The 23177-nt window shown below is 38.7% G+C and overlaps 1 protein-coding gene across 4 annotated transcripts in view; it reads left to right on the top strand.

The window, feature by feature from the left end:
- Positions 1 to 2261: 2261 nt before the first annotated feature.
- CHUK (component of inhibitor of nuclear factor kappa B kinase complex) overlaps positions 2262 to 23177 on the top strand; it is a 39619-nt gene continuing 18703 nt past the window's right edge. Inside the window, exons 1-11 of one of the 4 annotated variants that reach the window (XM_004370029.2) lie at positions 2262 to 2448; positions 9249 to 9343; positions 12003 to 12117; positions 12801 to 12870; positions 14101 to 14189; positions 15391 to 15480; positions 15619 to 15743; positions 15914 to 16021; positions 16841 to 16976; positions 18798 to 18992; positions 20217 to 20319. In XM_004370029.2, the coding sequence (XP_004370086.1) occupies positions 2344 to 2448; positions 9249 to 9343; positions 12003 to 12117; positions 12801 to 12870; positions 14101 to 14189; positions 15391 to 15480; positions 15619 to 15743; positions 15914 to 16021; positions 16841 to 16976; positions 18798 to 18992; positions 20217 to 20319 (1231 nt within the window). In that variant the 5' untranslated portion in view covers positions 2262 to 2343. The remainder of the gene's footprint in view (positions 2449 to 9248; positions 9344 to 12002; positions 12118 to 12800; positions 12871 to 14100; positions 14190 to 15390; positions 15481 to 15618; positions 15744 to 15913; positions 16022 to 16840; positions 16977 to 18797; positions 18993 to 20216; positions 20320 to 23177) is intronic. The other 3 variants (XM_023740798.1, XR_002825634.1, XM_023740804.1) reach the window with 3 other exon arrangements.

Here is a 23177-nt window from a genome sequence, read left to right as displayed (position 1 = left end):
TTTTTTTTTTGTGAAAGTTTACAGCTCAAGTTAATTTCTCATACCAAAATTTATACACATATAGTTTTGTGTCATTAATTCCAATCCCCACGATGTGACAGCACACTCCCCCTTTCTACCCCAGGTTCCCTGTGTCTGTTCAACCAGTTCCTGTCCCTTCCTGCCTTCTCATCCCTGCCTCCAGACAGGAGCCACCCATTTGGTCTCGTGTATCTGATTGAACTAAGAAGCACACTCCTCGTGTATTAATTTTTGTTTTATATTCCTGTCTAATCTCTGAAGGGTGGGATTTGGGAATGGTTTCAGTTCTGGGTTAACAGCATCTGGGGGCCATAGTTTCAGGAGTTCCTCCAGTCTCTGTCAGACCATTAAGTCTGGTCTCTGCTCCACACTTTCCTCCTGCTCCATCTGGGACGCTCTGTTGTGTTCCTTTTCAAGGCGGTCATTGGTGCTACCTGGGCACCATCTAGTTCTTCTGGTCTCAGGCTGGTGGACTCTCTGGTTTTATGTGGTCCTTTAGTTTCTTGGGCTAATATTTTCCTTGTGTCTTTGGTTTTCTTCATTCTGCTTTGCTCCAAGTGGGATGGGACCAACTGATGCATCTTAGATGGCTGCTCGCAAGCTTTTAAGACTCCAGATGCCACTCACCAAAGTGGGATGCAGAACATTTTCTTAATAAACTTTGTTATGCCAATTGACCTAGATGTTCCTCAAAACTATGGTCCCCAGGCGCCAGCCTCAGCTACCGTGTCCCTCAAAGTGTTTGGATGTGTCCAGGAAATTTCCTAGCTGACTTCCCCTGTATTGTGTGTTGTCTTTCCCTTCACTGAAGTTGATTCTTTTCTACTATCTAGTTAGTGAATTCTCCTCCTCCCTCCCCACCCTCGTAACCATCAAAGAATACTTTTTTCTGTGTTTAAACCTTTTCTTTAGTTCTTGTAATAGTGATCTCATACAATATTTGACCTTCTGTGACTGACTAATTTCACTCGGCATAACGCCCTCCAGATTTGTCCATGTTGTGAGATGTTTTGTGGATTTATCATCGTTCTTTATCATTGTGTAGTATTCCATTGTATGTATGTGCCATAATTTGTTTATCCATTCATCTGTTGATGGGCACCTAGGTTGTTTCCATGTTTTTGCTATTGTGACTAATGTTGCAATAAACTTGGGTGTGCATGTCTATTTGTGTGACGACTATTATTTCTCTAGGATATATTCTTAGGAGTGGGATTGCTGGATCATATGGTATTTCTATTTCTAGCTTTTTAAGGAAGCGCCAAATCATTTTCCAAAGTGGTTGTACCATTTTACATTCCCACCAGCAGTGCGTAAATGTTCTAATCTCTCCACAACCTCCCCAACATTTATTAGTTTGTGTTTTTTGGATTAGTGCCAGCCTTGTTGGAGTGAGATGGTATCTCATTGTAGTTTTGATTTGCATTTCTCTAATGGCTAATGATCGTGAGCGTTTCCTCATGTGTCTGTTAGCCGCCTGAATGTCTTCTTTGGTGAAGTGCCTGTTCATATCCTTTGCTGATTTTTTAATTGGGTTATTTGTCTTTTTGTTGTTGAGGTGTTGCAGTGTCTTATAGATTTTAGATTCGACCCTTATTGGATATGTGGTAGCCAAAAATCCACACCCCGACCCCCGGTCTGTAGGTTCTCTTTTTACTCTTGGTGAAGTCTCGATGAGCATAAGTGTTTGATTTTTAGGAGTTCCCAGTTATCTAGTTTCTCTTCTGGTATTCGTGCATTGTTAGTTATGGTCTGTATACTATTTATGCCACATATTAGGGATCGAGAATGGGGACGTTTAAGGAGCAAACCAGTGGGCCTTTTAGCGCAGAATTCTTCCTAGTTTTTGAGATTCTCTAATAATTAAATCATTGGTAGCCTTTGCCAGTGCCAGTTCAGCGAGTGACTGGGTTGGAGGATACATGGCAGGAGTCTGAGGAAATAAGTGTATATAGGAGTGGCAACAATCTAAAGTTTGAAAAAACGCATACGGGAGGGACTGGAAAGTCATTTGAAGGTAATGTAAGATCTGGAGATATCTTACATTTTCAATACTGGAAAAAACACGCGTGACTGGTCTGAGCCACGAATATACCCACGGCCCTTTGGAAAGCCGACCAGGCTTACCTTCCTCGCTTACGCCTACCCCACCCTTTCGCCTGAAAGGTTCCACCGGGCGCGGGACAACGTGGGCGGAGCCTTTCCTAGGCCAGTTACCGGAAGTGACGCATATCTCGCGAGAAGAAAGGCGCGCGAGCCTCGGCGTCCCGGAACCGGCCTTAGAACAGCAGTGGTGCCTAAGGACGCTTGCCCTCCCGCCCCATGGAGGGGCCCCCGGGCCTGCGGTCCGGCGCGGGCGGGCCCTGGGTGATGCAGGAGCGGCTGGGCACCGGCGGCTTCGGGAACGTCTGCCTGTACCAGCATCGGGTGAGCCGGGGCGCGCAAGGGAGCGATGATTGGTGTTTGTCAAAGCGTCTGTGGAATATTAGTATTGGAGAGATTGTCAGTGAGAATTTGAGGCAGTACTTGTGGGCCAGTGGGTATGTGTGTGCATGTGATATTGTGCTTGTGAGCTTGGGTGACTGAGTCCGATGTTGTACCTGTAGGAACGTGTGATAGTGGCCCTGGGTCAGTGTGTGAGATAGAGCTATTAGGGGTAACTTTTGGTATGAGTGGCAAGATGTGACAAGGTATTTAGTGAGTGTAACAGTGCTTTTATGTGTCTCTTTGTGAATGTACAGTGTTAGAGTGTGTGAGGCAGATGAATGTCAGAATGTGTATGTGTGAGCAGGAATGGGTGAGAAAATGGGACTGAAGCTTGGCTGTCTGTCGGAATGTGTATGTTCGTGTTTGTGCTTGGAGGCCTGTGAGTGTGATACCTGTAGGGACCAGAGTAGACAAGGAAGGGCTTCATGGAGGGTCTAGAGTTAGGCCTTCGGAAACATGGGTAGGCTTTGTAGGTGAGGATGCCTTTCAGGTAGGAAATAGTTTGAGGACAAGCTGGTGAAAATGATCAGTGTGGCTTCACAAGGGAAGGAGATAAGATTGTAGGTGGAGTGCAGCTAACATCAGACTCATGAATTTTATTTTGATTTAACTGAGAATATTTAACCATTGTAGCAGCAGTTAATAATCATCTTCAAGTCATGCATCTTTTGAGATTCGAATAAAGCAATGAATCCTTTCCCCCAAAAAATGTACGTCCACACAACCACAGACATAGCCATTTGAGGAGGTTCACAGTCTCCTGACACACATTTACAGACCTTTTAGGTGTATAGACCCTGGAATAATAATCCCTGCAGTATAGCCTTTGTTTTGTCATCTATAAAATGGGCATAATAATGTATATACTTCATGGATCTGCTTGAGAGTTAAATAAGATTATGTAAAACTACAATGCCTGGCCCATGGTAAGCCCTCAGATGTTAGCTGCTAACATGTGTTGTTGTTGCTGTTATCATCCTCATCATCAGTCATTGGCCTTAAAAGAAATGTTAAGATAAAAGTGGTGTTCTAGGAAGATTATTTTGTAGAAGATGAATTTGAATGGAAAAACTTACGGGCAAGATAAGCACTTAAGCTATTACTAAAATGTCTGCACTTGGCCTGTGAATGAAGAAGTGAACTCAAGAGGAGAAATCCTGATTTGCTGTTTTAATGAACATGGCTGTGGGTAGAGAGCCCATATTGTGAGGTGGAAGCAAAGAGAGATGGGAGTCTATGTGAGAGGGAATAGTCATGTTTGTGGAGCAGTTAAAATGTCACTGATAGAACTGAGGAAATTTTGTGAAGCAGATTTCTGTTGTTGTTAGGTGCCATCGAGTTGGTTTCGACTCATAGCGACCCTGTGTACAACAGAATGAAACACTGCCCAGTCATGTGTCAACCTCACAATTGTTATTATGCTTCAGCCCATTGTTTCAGCCACTGTGTCAATCCATCTCATTGAGAGTCTTACTCTTTTTTGCTGACCCTTTACTTTACCAAGCATAATGTCCTTCTCCAGGGACTTGTTCCTCCTGATAACATGTCCAAAGTACGTGAGACAGAGTCTCTCTATCCTCACTTCCAAGGAGCACTCTGGCTTTATTTCTTCCAAGACAGACTTGTTAGGTTCTTCTGGCAATCCATGGTATATTCAGTATTCTTTGTCAACACCGTAATTCAAAGCCGTCAGTTCTTTTTCGCTTTTCCTTATTCATTGTCCAGCTTTTGCATGCATATGAGGTAATTGGAAATACCATGGCTTGGGTCAGGTGCACCTTAGTCCTAAAAGTGACATTTTGCTTTTTAACACTTTAAAGAGGTCTTTTGCAGCAGCTTTGCCCAATGTAGTGCATCATTTGATTTCTTGCCCGCTGCTTCCATGGACATTGATTGTGGATCCAAGTAAAATGAAATCCTTAACATCTTCAGTCTTTTCTCTGTTTATCATGATGTTGCTTATTGGTCCATTTGTGAGGATTTTGGTTTTCTTTATATTGAGGTGCAATCCATACTGAGGATTGTAGTTTTTGATCTTCATCAGTCAGTGCTTCAAGTCCTCTTCACTTTCAGAAAGCAAGGTTGTGTCTTCTGCATATTGCAGGTTGTTAATGAGTCTTCCTACACTCCGGATGCCCCATTTTTCTTCATATAGTCCAGCTTCTCGGATTATTTGCTCCATATACAGATTGAATTAGTGAAACGATACAACCCTGTCGTACACCTTTCCTGACTTTAAACCATGCAGTATCCCCTTATTCTGTTCGAATGACTGCCTCTTGGTCTACGTACAGGTTCCACATGAGCACAATTAAGTGTTCTGGAATTTCCATTCTTCGCAGTGTTATCCATAATTTGTTATGATCCACGCAGTCAAATGCCTTAGCATAGTCAATAAAGCACAGGTTAACATCTTACTGGTATTCTCTGCGTTCAACCAAGATCTGTCTGACATCAGCAATGATAATTGTTTCACATCCTTTTCTAAAATCCAGCTTCAGTTTCTGGCAGTTCCCTGTCGATTTACTGTTACAACCGTTTTTGAATTATCTTGAGCAAAATGTTACTTGCATGTGATATTAATGATACTGTTTGATAACTTCCGCATTTCTTTGGAATGGGCACAAATATGGATCTCTTCCAGTCAGTTGGCCAGGTAGCTGTCTTCCAAATTTCTTGGCATAGATGAGTGAACACCTCCAGTGCTGCATCTGTTTGTTTAAACATCTCAATTGGTATTCCATCAATTCCTGGGGCCTTTTTTTCCACCAGTGCTTTCAGTGCAGCTTGGACTTCTTCCTTCATTACCATCGTGTCTTGATCATGTGCTGCCTCCTCAATCTGTTTCCGCAGATATAGTCAGTTTGACTCCTGTGTATTCCATCTGGTGAGGTCTGTGTGTATAGTCACCATTTATATTGTTGAAAAAGGGTATTTGCAATGAATAAGTTGTTGGTCTTGCAAAATTCTTTCATGTGATCTCCGGCATCATTTCTATCACCAAGGCCATATTTTCCAACTACTGATTCTTCTTCTTTTTTTCCAACTTTTGCATTCCAATCACCAGTAATTATCCATGCATCTTGATTGCATGTTTGATCAATTTCAGACTGCAGAAGTTGGTAAAAATCTTCAATTCATCTTTGGCATTAGTGGTTGGTGTGTAAATTTGAATAATAGTTGTATTAACTGGTCTTCCTTGTAGGCATATGGATATTACCCTATCACTGACAGTGCTGTACTTCAGGATAGATCTTGAAATATTCTTTTGACGGTGAATGCGGTGCCATTCCTCTCCAAGTTGTCATTCCCAGCGTAGTAGATCATATGATTGTCCAATTCCAAGCGGCCAATACCAGTCAATTTCAGCTCACTAATGCCTAGGATATTGATCTTTATGCGTTCCATTTCATTTTTGATGACTTCCAATTTTCCTAGATTTTTACTTCATACACTCCACACTCTGCTTATTAATGAATATTTGCAGCTGTTTCTTCTCATTTTGAGTCATGCCACATCAGCAAATGAAGGTCCCGAAAGCTTGACTCCATTCATGTTATTAAGGTTGACTCTTACTTTGGGGAGCGCTCGTGTTGCAGTGGTTAAAAGCTCGTGTTAACCAAAAGGTCAGCAGCTCAAATCCACCAGCCACTGCTTGGAAACGCTAAGGGGCAGTTCTGCTCTGTCCTATAGGGTCACTATGAGTGGGAATTGCCTCTATGGCAGTGAGGTTTTTTTTGGTCTACATTTAGGAGGCAGCTCTTCCTCAGCCGTATTTTGAGTACCTTCCAACTCTAGGAGCTCATGTTCCAGCCCTATATCAGACAGTGTTCTGCTGCTATTCGTAAGGTTTTCACTGGCTAATTTTTTCAGAAGTAGACTGCCAGGTCCTTCTTCCTAGTCTGTCTTAGTCTAGAAGCTCTTGTGAAACCTGTGCACCATGGGGTGACCCTGCTGGTATTTGTAATACGGGTGGCATAGCTTCCAGTATCGCAGCAGTATGGATAGATTACAGCATAGAAGGAAGTCTTGGCAAGAAGGAGAATGGAAGATGAATGGCTAAGACATCAAGTACTTTGATAGCTAGACAAGTAGTTAATTTAATAATTCACACTATCAGAGGGGACATAAGGCACTCAAAGAGAAAAAAGGGGAAACCAGGTGCTTCCAGCAGAATGTTACCTGTGACCTTGTTATCTAAGCCTGCACATCAGCCTGGCCACAAGAGAAGAACTCTGTATGCTAACATGCTTTTGTTCTTCTCTGGGTCCCTGGCTGGGCCTGGATGAACTCATCACTTTTTAAATGGAAGAGACTTGGGTCTCTCTAGAATCACAGAAATCTCTCAGGAACTTTATAGCTGTCCAGAGTGACCCTTCGCCAAAACTGGGACCTTTAACATTTGGACCTGAGGAGAGAAGGAATACATACTCTGTCACAAGATTTGCAAACAACATCATTGCTTTCCCAGGCATTACTTGAGGTTTGCATTTACAGCTTTCAAGACCCTCATTTTTGATGGAAGCCATGTCCCAGTATTTCGTCTACACCTGTCAAAGCACAATGAGGAAGAGAAAAAGGATGTGAGATGATTTATTTAGCCTATTACTGTGTGGGTGTTTTTGGTGCCAAAATCAACAAAAACGGTATTCCCTTCCCTCAAGGAGATTTCATGTCTAGTGAGAGAAATAGACACAGAAACAAAGTACAGTGTGGTAACCTATATAATGAAGGTGTTTGCAAAGTGATATGGAAACATGACATAGTAACCTAAGAATTCTTTCTAGGAAATAGGGTAGCACTTCTGAAAGTGTGTTTGGAAAACATCCTATGAAATAACTGTGAAAAATGGGTACTGTGGCTAAATATATAAATACATTGGGTAAATGCTGCATATACTCTTCCTTCATTTGGAGATTTATAACCTACATTAGCATATTAAGAGCTCTGAGAAGTTCCATAGTAAAGAACTTAGTATTTTTCAAATTTATTTTAGCACAACTTTTTTTGTTGCTGGATATCTGTAAGTGTCCACAGAACATTCTTTATGAAAAGGTAGAGTAGGGAAAGTCTTCACAGAGTAGTTGAAGGATTTTTAAGGGTGGGATCTTTTTGAAACAGATATCTTCCTGCCTCATTCATATGCAAATTTAGGGTTGAACATCGTTCATGACTGTACTAGATTGTCTCCGAGGCGGTAAAGATTTACACTGGACATTTGTGAGGATAGCACAGTACCAGGCAGTGTTTCATCCTTTGTGGCTATGAGTCAGAACTGACTTGAGGACACCTAACAATAATTTCACTAGCCACCTACTCATAACAAAAGAAAGATTGAAGGGAGTGAGGATTGTAGTTAGGCTAGATTATAGTTGTCCTATTTCCTTGTTTCTCTCCCTATACATGTTATTGTTGTGCAACTCATAGTGACCCTATAGGACAGGGTAGAACTACCCCAGGGTTTCCTAGGCTGTAATCTTTATGGAAGCAGATTGCCAGATCTTTTCTCAGGTGGGTTTGAACTGCTAACCTTCTGGTTAGCAGCCGAGTGCTTACAAACTACACCATCGGGGCTCCTTCTCTGTATACATAGACTATCTTGTCTCTAGCTTCTTTTCCCCTCATTGTGACAATCTCAGTTTTCAAGCTTTGTATTGCTTCCCCTTCTATAGTTTTGTTTAAATTTTTTTTTTTTCTCCTAATTCCTGGACAGTTTCCTCTTTATTCATTCATAGCCTTTACCACACCTCTGGTTTATGTCTGACTGTACATTTCAGAAGTCATTTTGGACTTTCATCACGATGTCAGAAACATAGTGCAGCCTCTTTGGCCTTGATTGGGCTGTTGTTGGTACCGGTAGGTACTGAATGTGTTGAGGTCTAGCTAGTTCCTGTAATGTGCATCAGGATGGGTTTAATTTTAGTCAAAATTGGCTAAGTTACTAGTCATAGGGAGGAGCTGGTAGGTTCATCTTATAGATGTAAACTGCAGTACAATCATCGTTAGGATTTTTTCCTTGTCATTTAAAATGCTAAGATTAGTACCTAATTTTGGAGGTTTTTTTTACATTAGGGTTGGTCATGTTAAAACTGTTTCTTGAGGTTGAGGCCAGGGAACCCCTAAATTATCCTCTTCATTCTAGTTGTGCTGGAGGCTGGAGCCCTTGTTAGTTGTCTTGACTAAAGGAGTTCATTGGGGAGACAGGGTCTTTGTATTTTTCTAGCATTGTATATGAGACCTAGGAGCCCTGGTGGTGCAGTGGTTAAGCTCTTGGCTGCTAACTGAAAGGTCGATGGTTCGAACCTACCAGCCAGCCTCTCCTTGGGGGAAAGATGTGGCGATCTACTTCCATAAAGATTTGCAGCCTTGGAAACCCTATGGGGCAGTTCTGCTCTGTCCTATAGGGTTGCTATAAGTCACAATCGACTTGACAGCAGTGGTTTTATTTTTGGTTTTATATATGAGACAGTGTTCTGAGGAGACCTGCCATATGATCAGCCTCAGTCAGTTTTTGCTTGTGTACGTTGGTATGTTTAAAGGTCAGTTTTGAATCATTGGTTTAATAGTCTTGTGGTCTACTTACCAAAAGTGGTGGCTCAAAAAAGCTGTGGATAAATATGCTTAATAAGTAAGGCTAAAGAGTTTTTTTTTTTCCTCCAGCTTGACATTTCTTTGATAGTAAGCAAATCTACACAAGAACCTAATTTATACTTCTTTCTGTTGTTTTTCTATTTTGGCAGGAGCTTCATCATAAGATAGCAATTAAGTCTTGTCGCCTAGAGCTAAGTACCAAAAACAGAGAACGGTGGTGCCATGAAATCCAGATCATGAAGAAGTAAGTGTACTTGATGACTTATATTTCGCCAGTCCTAGAGCCCAGCCAGATGTCATCATAGGGAAGGAGGCCAGGAATCTGCTCTTCTCAGTATCTTCTTGGGAACATATCTGCCTCTGTTTAATTAAATATGCATTCTATTTCAAATAATGACATTACATTATGATTAAGAAGGTTTAGTTTAAAAAGTCAGGTATTCATTAGCTATTAAACCAGAAAACTAAACCTGTTGCTGTCGAGTCGATTCTGACTCGTAGCAACCGTATAGGAGTGCCCCGTAGGGTTTCCAAGGAGTGACTGGTGGATTTGAACTGCTGATCTTTTGGTTAGCAGCCGGTCTCTTAACCACTGCGTCACCAGGACTCCTTATTAGCCATGATGCAATCAAACTACAATGAGATGCCACCTCACGCCTGTTAGAATGACAGTGGTTAAAAAATGGGAAATAACAGGTATCGGTGAGATGGTGGAGAAACTGGAACCCTCATCCATTGCTGGTGAGGATATAAAATGGTACAGTCACGGTGGAAAACAGTTTGGCAGTTCCTCAAAAAAGGTGAACATAGAACACCATATGACTCAGTAATCCCAATCATAGATGTATACCCAGAAGACGTGAAAGCAGAAACGCAAACGGAAACCTGTACACCAGGGTTCATTGCAGCACTTTTCATGATAGCCAAAAGGTGGAAACAACCAAAATTTCCATCAGCAGATAAATGGATAAACAAAATGTGATATATACACACAGTGGAATACTACTCAGCCATAAAAAGAAATGAAGCCATGATACATACCACAACATGGATGAGCCTTGAAAACCTCATGCTGAACAAAATAAATCAGTTGCAAAAGGACAAATATCATATGATCTCACTTAAATGAAATGAGCAAATATATTGAAACCAAAGATTATTAGTAGTTAACAGGAATGGAAGGGAGAGAGAAAAGGGGAGTTTTTGCTTAGGAGCCACTGAGTTTATGTAACAGTGGTGGAACAATTTAGAAAAGGATAACGATAGTGGTTGCACATCTTGAAGAATGTAATCAGTGTCACTAAATCATAAATGTAGAAATGGTTGAGATGGCATGTGTTTTGTTATGTATATTTTCACCACAATAAATTTTCTTTTTTTTAAAAAAGCTAGGTATTATCAGACTCAGCTTTCTGAGGGTGAATCTGTTTCTTCTGGATCTGGGGTAATGCCCATCTATTATACTTTCTAGTTAAATAAAAATCACTACCCCATTTCTTTTGTACCTGCTTTTGTTAGTGTATTTATCTACTGCTTCGTAACAAATTAAGCCAACACTTAGTGACTTGAAGCAACAAACATTAGTATCTTATAGTTTACGTGGGTTAGGAATTTGGGAGTGGCTTAGCTGGATAATTCTGGGTCAGAGGTAGGCGGGGAGTCTCCTGATAAATATCAAGATGTTGACTGGACCTGCAGTTATCCAAAGGCTTGACTGGGGCTGGAGTATCTGCATCCAAACTCACTTATGTGGCTATTAGAGGCATTGCTTCCTCACCACATTGGCCTCTCCATAGGGAATCTTGAATATTCATGACATAACAGCTAGCTTTCCCCAGAGCAAAGGAACTGAGGGAAAGAGCAAGATGAAAGCTGCCATGTCTTTTGTGACCTACCCTCTTAAGTTGCCCTCCATCCTTTCCACCAGATTCTGTTTGTTAGAAATGAGTTACTCAAGGGGAGTGGGGTTAAGTTCTTGACTGGAGAAATATCAAATAATTTGTAGACATATTTTAAAGAGTCTACATATAGTGTGCTAAATGCTTTACAGATAATTCTAATTGTCCTGGCAACTTTATATTAAGGTATAGATGAGGAAGTTGAAGCTCATAGATTCACACAGCTAGTAGTTCGTAGAGTCAGAATTGGATGTGATTGTTTTCTGACTCCATTGTCTGTTCTCCACTCACTTTAATGGTTTCAAATTTGGCTGTGTGGCAAAATCACCAAGAAAGCTTATTAGCAATATAGACATTCAGGTACTGCTACTTGGAAATTCTGTTTCTTTAGGTCCCTGGGGCCTAGGAATCACTTCTAGTTTTAAGGTCCACTGCCAGATGATGATGGAGAGGATATATTGTTAAGTTAAAAAAAAAAACTTAGAAAACAACATACAGTATAGTTCAGTATTTATTTTAAATTTTTATTGTGGTAGAAATATATATTACCCAATATTTGCGAATTCAACATTTTTACAGGTAGAGTTCAGTCACATTGATTACATTAATCATGGTGTATAACCATCCCCTGTATCCGTTGCCAAATTTTCCATCACCATTAACACATACTCAATGCTTCCTAAAGAATGATCCCCCTTTTCCCCTCCGTCTTGCCCCTGGTAACCACCAATGAACTTTATGAGTGATGGGAATATTAATCTACCTGTAATAGGACTATTGTGACAAGTAAATGAGTTAATACATGTAAAGTGCTTACAACACTGCTTGACACAGAAATGTAATAGTGGTAGCATAATAGCGATAGTATTTTTGTCTGTATTTTATTTTATGTAAGTGAGAAATTATAAGTAGTGACCCTCCCTCCCCTGATTAACTATCATTTCAAACCCAATCCTTTTTCAATGGAGAAAATTTTTTATTACAATGTTTTCCCTTTCTGGTTAGGTTGAACCATACCAATGTTGTAAAGGCCTGTGATGTTCCTGAGGAACTCAATGTTTTGATTAATGATGTGCCTCTTCTAGCAATGGAATACTGTTCTGGAGGAGATCTTCGGAAGGTAGTATGGATGTTTTGAGATGATGAGACAGTAAATCATGTACTTTAGCAGAATCACATTCAGTATGATAGTACAGGAGTCAGAAAATTACAGCTTGCTACCTGTGTTTGTAAATAGTTTTATTGGAATACAGCCATGCTCATTTCTTTATTACCTGTGACTGCTTTCCTGCTATAGTGACATATGGCCTGCGTAGCCTGAAGTGTTTACTGTTAGGCCCTTTACAGAAAAAGTTTGCCAACCCCTGATTTAGAACATATATTTTTTTGTTTGTTTATTTGTAAGAAAGGACTATATTGATGTTGTTAGATCAAAGTGTCAATGTTTGTGTTAAGATGCTTATAAAAGAGTTATTTTCTCTATTGTCAATCTTTTTTTCACATCTCACTTTGAATCTTCCCATATGGCTATTTTTATCTATATCTGTGAGACTTTTTTCAACCTTTTCCAAACTCAAATACTTTTCCCCCTTTATCTTTACTTTTATGAGCCTTGTCATGAGTAAGGCTCATAGTGGATTTTGTGTGTCCTCAGTATGGAGTTGGTCATTTTTTCCCCCTTTTTTTTTATCATGACTTATTCTGTCATTTGAATATTCTCTTAGTGCATAGTCATTAATGTATATAGCTGTTGTTGCCCAGCAATATTGCTAGTACACATTTTTTAACTTTTTTTTTCTTCAGCTACTCAACAAACCAGAAAATTGCTGTGGACTTAAAGAAAGCCAGATACTGTCTTTACTTAGTGATATAGGTATGTAATCTATATGAAATTACCATTGTAATTTAATGCCCCTTTGGTTCATAGAAGATTCTGTATACTACCTGGGAATTAAGGACTGCTGGTATATTAGAGCCCTGGTGGCACAGTGGTTCCGAGCTCGGCTGCTAATCAAAAGGTCAGCAGTTCGAATCCACCAGCCACTCATTGGAAACCCTCTGGTGCAGTTCTGCTCTGTCCTATAGGGTCACTATATGTCGAAATCAACTCCACAGCAATGGGTTGAGGTTCGGTTGGTATATCGCACAAATCATAGGTTTTTTTTTTTACATCTATAAGAAATCAGAAAAATCTAACTATTAATATTGATGCTAAATTAAAATTATGATATTTTGTTATTTTTTGTTTTTGACTAGGCATCCATCTTGGCTAATAGCTGTTCTAATTGCTGACAAAAAAAATGGTGTGAAATTACCTCATTAATTTTTACCCCCCCCATTAGCATAGTAATTTTGTTTCCAGTAGAATTGCATCTCTTTTGAGTATAGGTTCTAAAGTTGCTCTTAGGGTAGAAATCTTTGTTTAATCAGAACTACTTCTGAAAAATCCCTAAAATAACCAGTACGTAGGCCCTTGGAGAAGGAGCCCTCGTGGTGCAGTGGTTAAAGTGCTCAGCTGCTAACCAAAAGGTTGGCAGTTCAACCCCCCCAGCCACTCTGTAAGAGAAAGATGTGGCAGTCTGCTTCCGTAAAGATTTACAGCCTTGGAAACCCTATGGAGCAGTTGTACTCAGCCTTGTAGGGTCGCTATGAGTCGGAATCAACTCGATGGCAACGGGTTTGGTTTTGATAGGCCCTTGGAGGAAGCTCAGAAGCCAAGAATTTGTTTCCTTACATACTTTGGTTGTGCTCCTTTTCTAGATCATGGGGCCAAGGTCTAGTTGAAGAGGGTGATTTAAATGAGAGGGAAGGCTATAAGGGTAAATATAGGGATTTTCTCAGTTGCTTGTTTCATTTCTGTTTCATGTTAATTCTTGTTAGTTAATTGAGTATATATTATAATTCTAAAGTATTAATTAATGTTACTGGATTTTCTATGGAGAAAATCTGAACTGCTGTAACCTTATATTATCATTAGTCACGTAGTTATGATGGTCCATGTAAATTTGAGTGTCAGAGCAGATATGTACAAAATGTGAAATGAATTTTTTTTTTTTACTCCATGTTTTCTATTACCTCTAAATACATTTTAAACTTTATTTAGGGTCTGGGATTCGATATTTGCATGAAAACAAAATTATACATCGTGACCTAAAACCTGAAAACATAGTTCTTCAGGATGTTGGTGGGAAGGTAGGCGAAACTTGAAGAAATGTTCCTTGCCTATTCAATACAGTTTCCCTAATCTGGTCAGTCTTTTAGGTTTGGTGCCCTTGCTGTGTACACATAGCACTTTATACTTTTTCTTTCACAGCCCTCACTACATTGAACTGTAGTTGTGAGTTTGGTTGTCTGTCTCCTCTGGTAAACAGTAGCTCCGTTAGGGAAAGAACGACACCTGTCTTGTTTACTTCTATCTTTCCAGCATTGTATCTAGCATAGATAGTAGGTAGTGAGTAAGTAATTTGTTAATCCTTGCTATTTTGTTCTTATGAAATACATCCAAACACATACACACACTCATGAGTCAGCTTTACTTTAAGAAGAAAATGTATGTTTTTGTTTAAATAATTTTCCTCCCCAAAAGTGCTGACTTCTGTATTTAATTAAAATTTAAAACCTTGATTTCTCAGATTCCTAAATAAATCATCTTGAAAATAACCAGAAATTGTGAATTGACTCCTTAAATGTTCGTTTTTATCAGAACAATTTGAGCATTTTTCTTGCTTCTTGCATTCAAGTTCCGTTCCAATAAAGACTTAAAGCCAAGAGTCTTAACCTTGAGTTGGTTTGTCTTAACCTTGAATTGAACTGGCTGACTCTTTAGTTAGTGAATATGGTGGGCAGTTGGAAGTAATGAAACTTTGGTGATGCTTCTCTTAGGAACCTTTCATTTATTTTTGGCACCAACTATCTCTGCTTTCTTTCTATCCAGAGATTTCAGGATACTCTTAAAATGAAGTTAGGTAGGTGCTTACTCACATTTGATCCGCTCTAAGATGGTTCTTCAAGTTTGGAGGTTACTCTTCCCTCTGTTTTTCAGTTTAATGGGTCAAGCGTATTTTGACTATACTAAAATAAAAATCAATAGCCAATCTATATTTAATCTTTACCATGTGCCAGGCACTGTTCTTCACCGTCACTTTTTCATTGAATCCTACTAATAATTCTGTGAAGTAGGTACTGTTAGTAATTATGTAGGTACTGTTAGTAGTTATATAGGAAACAGGATAAGTAACTTGATCAAGATCACAAGGCTAGTAAGATGTGGAGCTCATGATTGAAACATGTTTGTTATTCCAGAGCCCAAACTCTTCACCACCATCCTCTCTACAGTCTTTTGTTTTCAGATTTCTTAACCATTTAAAACATACTTTGTCTTATTATTTTGCAGATATTGCATAAAATAATTGATTTGGGATATGCCAAAGACGTTGATCAAGGAAGTTTGTGTACATCTTTTGTGGGAACACTGCAGTATCTGGTGAGACATGTATTGTTTCTTGGAATTTAAGTGTGTAAGATTGTTATTCTTATTTTTGATGGCCATGAATATAGTAGTCAAAAATGAAGTAGTCTTTTTCATATACTGTTGTTTTTTAAAGCATTTTCTCTTTTTAAGGCCCCAGAGCTTTTTGAGAATAAGCCTTACACAGCCACTGTTGATTATTGGAGCTTTGGGACCATGGTGTTTGAATGTATTGCTGGATATAGGCCTTTTTTGCATCATCTGCAGCCATTTACCTGGTAAGAAATGGAAGAAAAATTTGGCGTGCTTAATAGGAATGGAATTTTTTTTTCCTCTCTAATTTGTTATAATTGTCTTTTTTAAACACAAAATTAAATAAAATTAAATGGCAAGAAATCTTAAGAGTGTCAGAATCAGGTTGTCAGCTGAGGTAGCTTTTGTTTTATAGGCATGAGAAGATTAAGAAGAAGGATCCAAAGTGTATATTTGCGTGTGAAGAGATGACTGGAGAAGTTCGGTTCAGTAGCCATTTACCTCAGCCAAATAGCCTTTGTAGGTAAGTGTGTTTTAGTTGAGGAATTTTGCCTCAGTTTCTCCAGGGTTGTAAGAGAACAGTAGAGTAGTTGTCTGCCTCCAGTAACATCGTCAGTAGAACTTTCTGTGATAATGGAAATATTCGATATCTCTGCTAGCCATATGAGGCTATGAGCATTTGAGAGGTGGCTAGCATGGCTGAGAACTGAATTTTAAATTTTATTTACTTTTAATTAATTTAAATGTAAAGGTAGCTATAACCCCCCCACCCAAAAAAAAGGAAAAAACCCATTGGCATCAAGTTGATTCCGACTCAAAGTGACCTGACAGAGTTTCCAAGGCTGTAAATCTTTATGGAAGCAGACTGACACACTTTCTTCGGTGGACTGGCTGGTGATTTCGAACCGCCAACCTTTCGGTTAGCAGTCGAGTGCTTTGACCACTGTGCCACCAGGGCTCCTGAGATGTAGATACAGTGACTACTATATTGGATAGCACAGGTCTAGTGGAAATAAGAGCTGCTGCTGTCCAACTGATTGGCTTATGTGCTAAGATTCTTGGGATAATGAAGTAAATGGGTGAGTTCTTGTAGAATGGAACTGGACCCATCTGTTGGAGTTGCCATAAACTAACTTAAATATCTATTTTTGTTGTTGTTGTTTTTTATGGAAAAAGTTTGTCCCCTATTATTCCATTAACTATTTGAAAATAAGATATAAAATGGTACAGACAGGTAGGGGGAAAGAAAGTGGACAACCAATAAAATTACCGTTTTTGTAATACTAAAGGAAAATTAGAACATCTGAATATGATTTTTACCCTATTTTTGTACATTCTTTAGTTTAATAGTAGAATCCATGGAGAATTGGCTGCAGTTGATGCTGAATTGGGATCCTCAGCAGAGAGGGGGACCTGTTGATCTTGTTTCAAAGCAGCCAAGATGTTTCATATTAATGGATCACATTCTGAATTTGAAGGTTAGTTTTAATGGGGTCTACTTTCTGAGACCTGCATTGAAGTTAAAATTTATTTTGAAAATTAGCATAAATATATTTTAATAATCTTTCCCTGATGTATATTTAAAAAGAAAATGATATTTATAGAGCTGGTGCTTTTTATTTCTTTAACAAGCCTTCTCCCTAGTTCTGCTTGTAAGCGGTCTTTGTTGATTACTCCTTTGAAGCAACTTTTAGATTTTCCATAATCACCTCACTCATTTAGGTCTAATCGTATTAGACTTGATTTGGTGAGGAAGGTTCCTACTCAGCTTTTATGCCTCCATACTTACTTCCCTCTCGGTAGTCCATGCAGCATGAACTGCCCACCTCATCTTCTGAAATGGCTTTTTATTCTCCTGTACAAATATTTGAGTGAAGAAATGGATACATTTGAGATGTATTTCCTCTCCCTTTCTTTTATTTCCTTTAAGGCTCAGAGCTTTGGTGAGTGGGGCGCCATGATCACTTAACCTAGCTTAACATATCCTGTGTAAAAGTAAAGGTCCACCACAGATTTTCATCCTAAGATTCTGCTATTGCTGTCAGTGGCAGCTGTCATAGTGTGAAGTCTGCCTAGGCTGGGAAGGCATGCAAGGTCTTAGATGATTTACGTGTGTTGTAACCCCATGTCAGTTTTGAAGATGCTTTCCCTGCCCCTCCCGCCTTTTTAAACATAAAAGGTTATTACATATTAAAGGAGAGCCTCCTATAGTCTGCTAGGAGAAATAGTGGCAATCGTGTTGTGACATTTGGAGTTTACATGAAAACAGGATTAATTTCAGTTTAGCAATACAATTTAGTATTCCTGTAACACCCGTTATTTGAGCATTTATGCCAGGATTTGTAAGTAGAAATAATAGTGGCCTTGGATTAATGCCTTACCTCTGTAAGCATTTTGAACAGAGATAATTTTAATCATTTTTATGTATTATTTAGCTGTAAGGTATGGAGAAACTGAGGTATTAATTTGCATGGCTTATCCAAGGACAAGGGAAGAGAATTTAAAATCATATTGTGTTCAAAAGACTGACCTTCAGCTCCGTGGCTGTCCTTGGTTACTTGGATAGAGCCCTTCCTGACTCAGCCTCACGCTCGTTTGGCTTCATCAGACTACTTTTACTGAGGCTTTAGTTGAGAGCAGTGAGATAGCTTTCTTATCTAACTTTGGGCCCTTAGGCAGGTCACTTAACTGCTCTGAGATGTGGTTGAGTTATTTGAAAAATGAGGATAACAGTGCTTTTCTTGTTTAAGGAGAGGCCTAGTGCCTCTGTCAGAGGATTATTTATTGAAGCACCATGGGGCAGTCAGATATGAGTTTAGAGCCAAGCTCTACCAGTTATCTGCTGTGTGATACCAAACAAGCTATTTAACTTCTTACAGCCTGGGTTTCTCCCTCATTCCAGAATGGAGATTAGAAGATTAATTGACAGGGATGTTATGCAAAATCTTATGCATTTATTAGATACTTTATAAGTGGGAACATGAAGATTTGTTTCTTAGAATAAATTACTGCTTTTTTGAATTTTATTGCCTCTTTATTTCTTAATTTTGTTGCATCCCTAGAACTTTGAAATTTTTATTTGCTGACATTAACCTCTGTTGTAGAAAATTAAACTCTGCTGTTCAGTTTTCAGAGTGTCATTGTATAGTTATAAAAGGAGATCTCACTCTGGAGAATGTTGAACCTTGTTTAGTGCAGAGAGAATGCCTTTTGCTCAGATTCCGCTTTTAGTGTTTAGCACTGAATCTTTCATATAGCAAGTGATCAATAATCCTTTATCTTTTTACTTATTTATACAGATAGTACACATCCTAAATATGACTTCTGCAAAGATAATTTCTTTTTTGTTGCCACCTGATGAAAGTCTTCATTCACTACAGTCTCGTATTGAGCGTGAAACTGGGATAAATACTGGTTCTCAAGAGCTTCTTTCAGAGACGGGAATTTCTCTGGACCCTCGGAAACCAGCCTCTCAATGTGTTCTAGATGGAGTTGTAAGAAAATTCTAATATACCTAGAGTATAAGAAATCTGTTTGCATAAAGGGATTGCATACCCTGCATTTTCTGGTACATACTTGAGTCCCTTGAGGAGTGGTGTACATCTTATAATTCTTTTAGTTGTATCCTACTCATTACTCTTATCACTGCTTTGGAAGATGAACAAGATAGAAATGAAACATTGTCATTTTGAACTTTCTATGACTTTCTCATTGGTGCCAGATCTATCCTTCCTCTTTCTTCTCCTTCTTGTACTTGAAGCGTAAACCTGTTGCCATCAAGTCAATTCTGACTCATAGCGACCACGTAGGACAAAGTACAACTGCCCCATAGGGTTTCCAAGGCTGTAAATCTTTACGGAAGCAGACTGCTATATCCTTCTCCCATGGAGCAGCTGGTGGGTTTGAACCGCCAACCTTTCGGTTAGCAGCTGAGCGCTTAACCACTTTGCAACCAGGGCTTCTGTTACTTGAAGCCTAGCACCTTGAAATCAGACCAGCAGTTTAAGTCCTGCCTGAGGATATGTGGATGGTAAAATGTGATTGTGGTCATGACTTTTTTTTTTTTTTTTTTTCATTTTTCCTTTTATGACTTTATTGAGGTATGTTTTACATATCATATCATTCACCCATTTCAAGTGTACAGTTCAGTGATTTTTTAATAAATTTACCGAGTTATACAACGGTCACCGTAAGTCAATTTTAAAATATTTCCATCACCTCAGTATGATCCCTCATGTCCATTAACTGTTAATTCCCATTCTACCCGCCCCAGGCATGCACTGCTTAATCTACTTTCTTTCTCTATCGATTTGTCTTTTCTGGACATTTTATATAAATGGAATCATATGATACGTAGTCTCTTGTGTCTGGCTTCTTTCACTTAGCGTTTTGTTTTTGAGGTTCATCCATGTCTTAGCATATATTAGTACTTCATTCCTTTTGATTGCTGAATAGTATTCCCATTGTGTGGCTATATGGGGTTATGACTTTTTGCTTTTGTCCGTTTGGGTCTGGTAATGTTTTTTACTTTAGCCCATACCATAGCTATTTATTTTTTTCTAAACAAAATTTACACCCTAAATCTATAGGGTTGTGCTAATGTACATTGCTCTGCTCATTTGTATTTCAAAGTAGGAAATCTAGTGCTTAAGTCTTTAGAGAACCTAGCATTTTCAAGGATCTTTGAGTAGAATTTTAATTGTTTGTATCTTTTTCAGAGAGGCTGTGATAGCTATATGGTTTATTTGTTTGATAAAAGTAAGACTGTATATGAAGGTCCATTTGCTTCCAGAAGTTTATCTGACTGTGTAAATTATATTGGTAAGTATAGTCCATTTACTGCTGAGCTTAAACCTGAAATAATATAATTTTGACTTTAACATGATTAGTAGGAATGGACTCTTGGTGTTTCTGTTCTGTATCTCTCATACTTTAGGTTTCTGTATGTGGTGAAAATTGAATAGAAGGTCGAAAGGTAGATTTTACCAGATCCCTCATTTGTGAGAATACTTACTTTGCTGTGGATAGGGCTCTCACAGATAGAAGAATGAATCCCTACTATTAATTAAACCATTATCGAAGCATGTTCAAATATTTATTTCATTTTGTCCAGTGAATACTGCTTGATGTTAAATGTTTTAATTGTGCCTGTGAGAATTATTCTATTCTTTTGGAGGAGTTGAGCGGTCAATTTATGTTCAGCCAAACTAAAATCAGGTTATTTCCAGAATAATATTGGGTGTAGGGGATAAATTATATGTAATCTTTCCCCTCTGTTATTTTTTTTATTGGTTTTCTTTTGGATTTTAAAAAATTAAGATGTAGTTTGCAGACAGCAAAATGCACAGATCTATAGTTTGATGATTTTTGACAAATGTATATACCTGTGTAATCAACACCACAATCAAGATACAGAACATTTCCTTCACCTCAGAAAGTTGCTTCATGTCTCTTTGCAGTCAATTCCCTCTCTCCTACACTATAGTTATTTATTTGTTTATTAATACACTTTTAAAAAATTATGGTATGTATATGTGTGTGTGTATATATATATTTACACACACACACACACACACACACACGCAAACACACATACATATATGGAGCCCTGTTGATGCTGTGGTTAAGAGCTTGGCTGCTAACCAGAAGGTCGGCAGTTGAAATCCACCAGCTGCTCCTTAGAAACCCTTTGGGGCAATACTACTCTGTCCTATAGGGTCGCTGTGAGTTGAAATCGACTCGATGGCAACAAGTTTGGTTTTGGTTTTATATACAGATAGATAGACAGATAGATAGATATAAAACAAACACTTGCTATTTTAACCTTTATACATGTACAATTCAGTGACATTAATTACGTTCACCATGTTGTGCAACCATCACCACTATCCATTTCCAAATTTTTTCGTCACTGTTAGTAGAGACTCAGTGCTCCTTAAGCAATAATGTCCCCTTTCCCCCTGCCCCTGGTAACCGTGGTTAAGCTTTGGTCTCTATGCATTTACCTGTTCTAGATAGTTTATCTAAGTGAGATTGTATGATATTTGTCCTTTTGTGGCTGACTTATTTCAATCAGCATAATATTTTCATTTTATCCATGTCATAGCATGTATCAGAATTTCATTCCTTTTTTTGGTAGAACAATATTACATTGTATGGATATATCACATTTATTTTGTTTATCCATTCATTTATTGATTGGCATTTGGGTCTTTTCTACCTTTTAACTATTATGAATAGTGCTGCAATGAACATTGGTGTATTATAGACTTTTTTTTGAATAACAATTTTCGAGTTACAGAAAAATTGAGCAGATAGAACTCTCATATTCCTCCCCCACTCCCCCCACAGTTTCCCTGTTGTTAACATCTTACATTAGTATGGTACATTTGTTACAGTTAATGAAGCAAAATTGATACGTTAACTACAGTCCATATTTTATTCAGATTTCCTTAGTTTTTACCTAATGTCCTTTTTCTATTCCAAGATCCCATCTAGAATGCTACATTACATTTAGTTGTCATGTCTTCTTAGACTCTTGTTGGCTGTAACAGTTTCTCAGACTTTCCTTGTTTTTGATTACTTTGACAGTTTTGTCGAGTAGGACATTTTGTAGGATGACCCTCTATTGGAATTTGATTTTTTTTTTTTAGTTTTCCCTCATGGTTAGACTGAGGTTAAGGTTTTTTGAGAGAAAAAGATCTACAGGTAAAGTACCATTTTTGTCACATCAAGGGTTGTTGTTGTGTGCCGTTGAATTGATTCTGACACGTAGTGACCCTATAGGACAGAGTAGAACTGCCCCATAGTATTTCCTAGGCTATAAATCTTTACAGGAGCCGATCGCCAGGTCTTCTGCAGAGTCACTGGTGGGTTCGAACCTCCAGCCTTTTGGTTAACAGCCAAGCGCTTAATGATTGTGCCACCAGGGCTCTTTATATCAAGGGTACATACAATCAGTCTGATTTATGACTCTTGGTATGTCCTTAATCACCTGGCTGAGGTAGTGTTTGTCAGGCAGGTTAGTCTTTTCTCCCTCTTTCCATACTATACTCTTTGGAAGGAACTCACTATGTGTAGCCTACACTTAAGGAGTTGGAAGTTATGTTCCCCTTCGTTTAGAGTATCTACATAATTTATTTGGACTTCTTCTGCATGGGAGATTTGGCCTTTCTTTCCCATTTATTAATTTATTCAATCATTTGTTTATATCAGTATGAACTCACAGATACTTATTTTATACTTTGGATTATAATCCAATACAAATATTTATTTCATCACTTAAATTGTTCCAGCATTGGTCTTTGGGAGCTCTTTCAGTTGGCTCCTGTGCTCTTTTGACACACCCCGCCCCCCATCAGTATTGTGGAGGGTTTTATTTGTTTTTTTAGCAGCGTTTTGTTTGTTTTTTTAGCACTTATTTTCTGGCACTACAGTATGCTCCAGGCTGATTTGTATCCCTGCCCCAGTCTTAGAATCAGCCATTTCTCCAAGGAGAATGGTATTAGAAACCAAGATCTGGGTTCTAAGTGTGTTCTTTGCTACTGGGGTGTTGTTTCTTTTAGGTTCTCAGAGTTTATTTTTAAAGTTTTGATTTTCCTTTTTGTCAATTCCCCCTCCCCCAGAATTTTTCATTTGTTTGTTTCATTCTTGTTTTCTGTCTATTTTAGGAAACCATA

This window comes from Trichechus manatus, unplaced genomic scaffold (assembly GCF_000243295.1).
Source record: "Trichechus manatus latirostris isolate Lorelei unplaced genomic scaffold, TriManLat1.0 scaffold00007, whole genome shotgun sequence".
NCBI classification, from domain to species: domain Eukaryota; kingdom Metazoa; phylum Chordata; class Mammalia; order Sirenia; family Trichechidae; genus Trichechus; species Trichechus manatus.
This window is presented reverse-complemented; position numbering and strand designations above follow the sequence as displayed.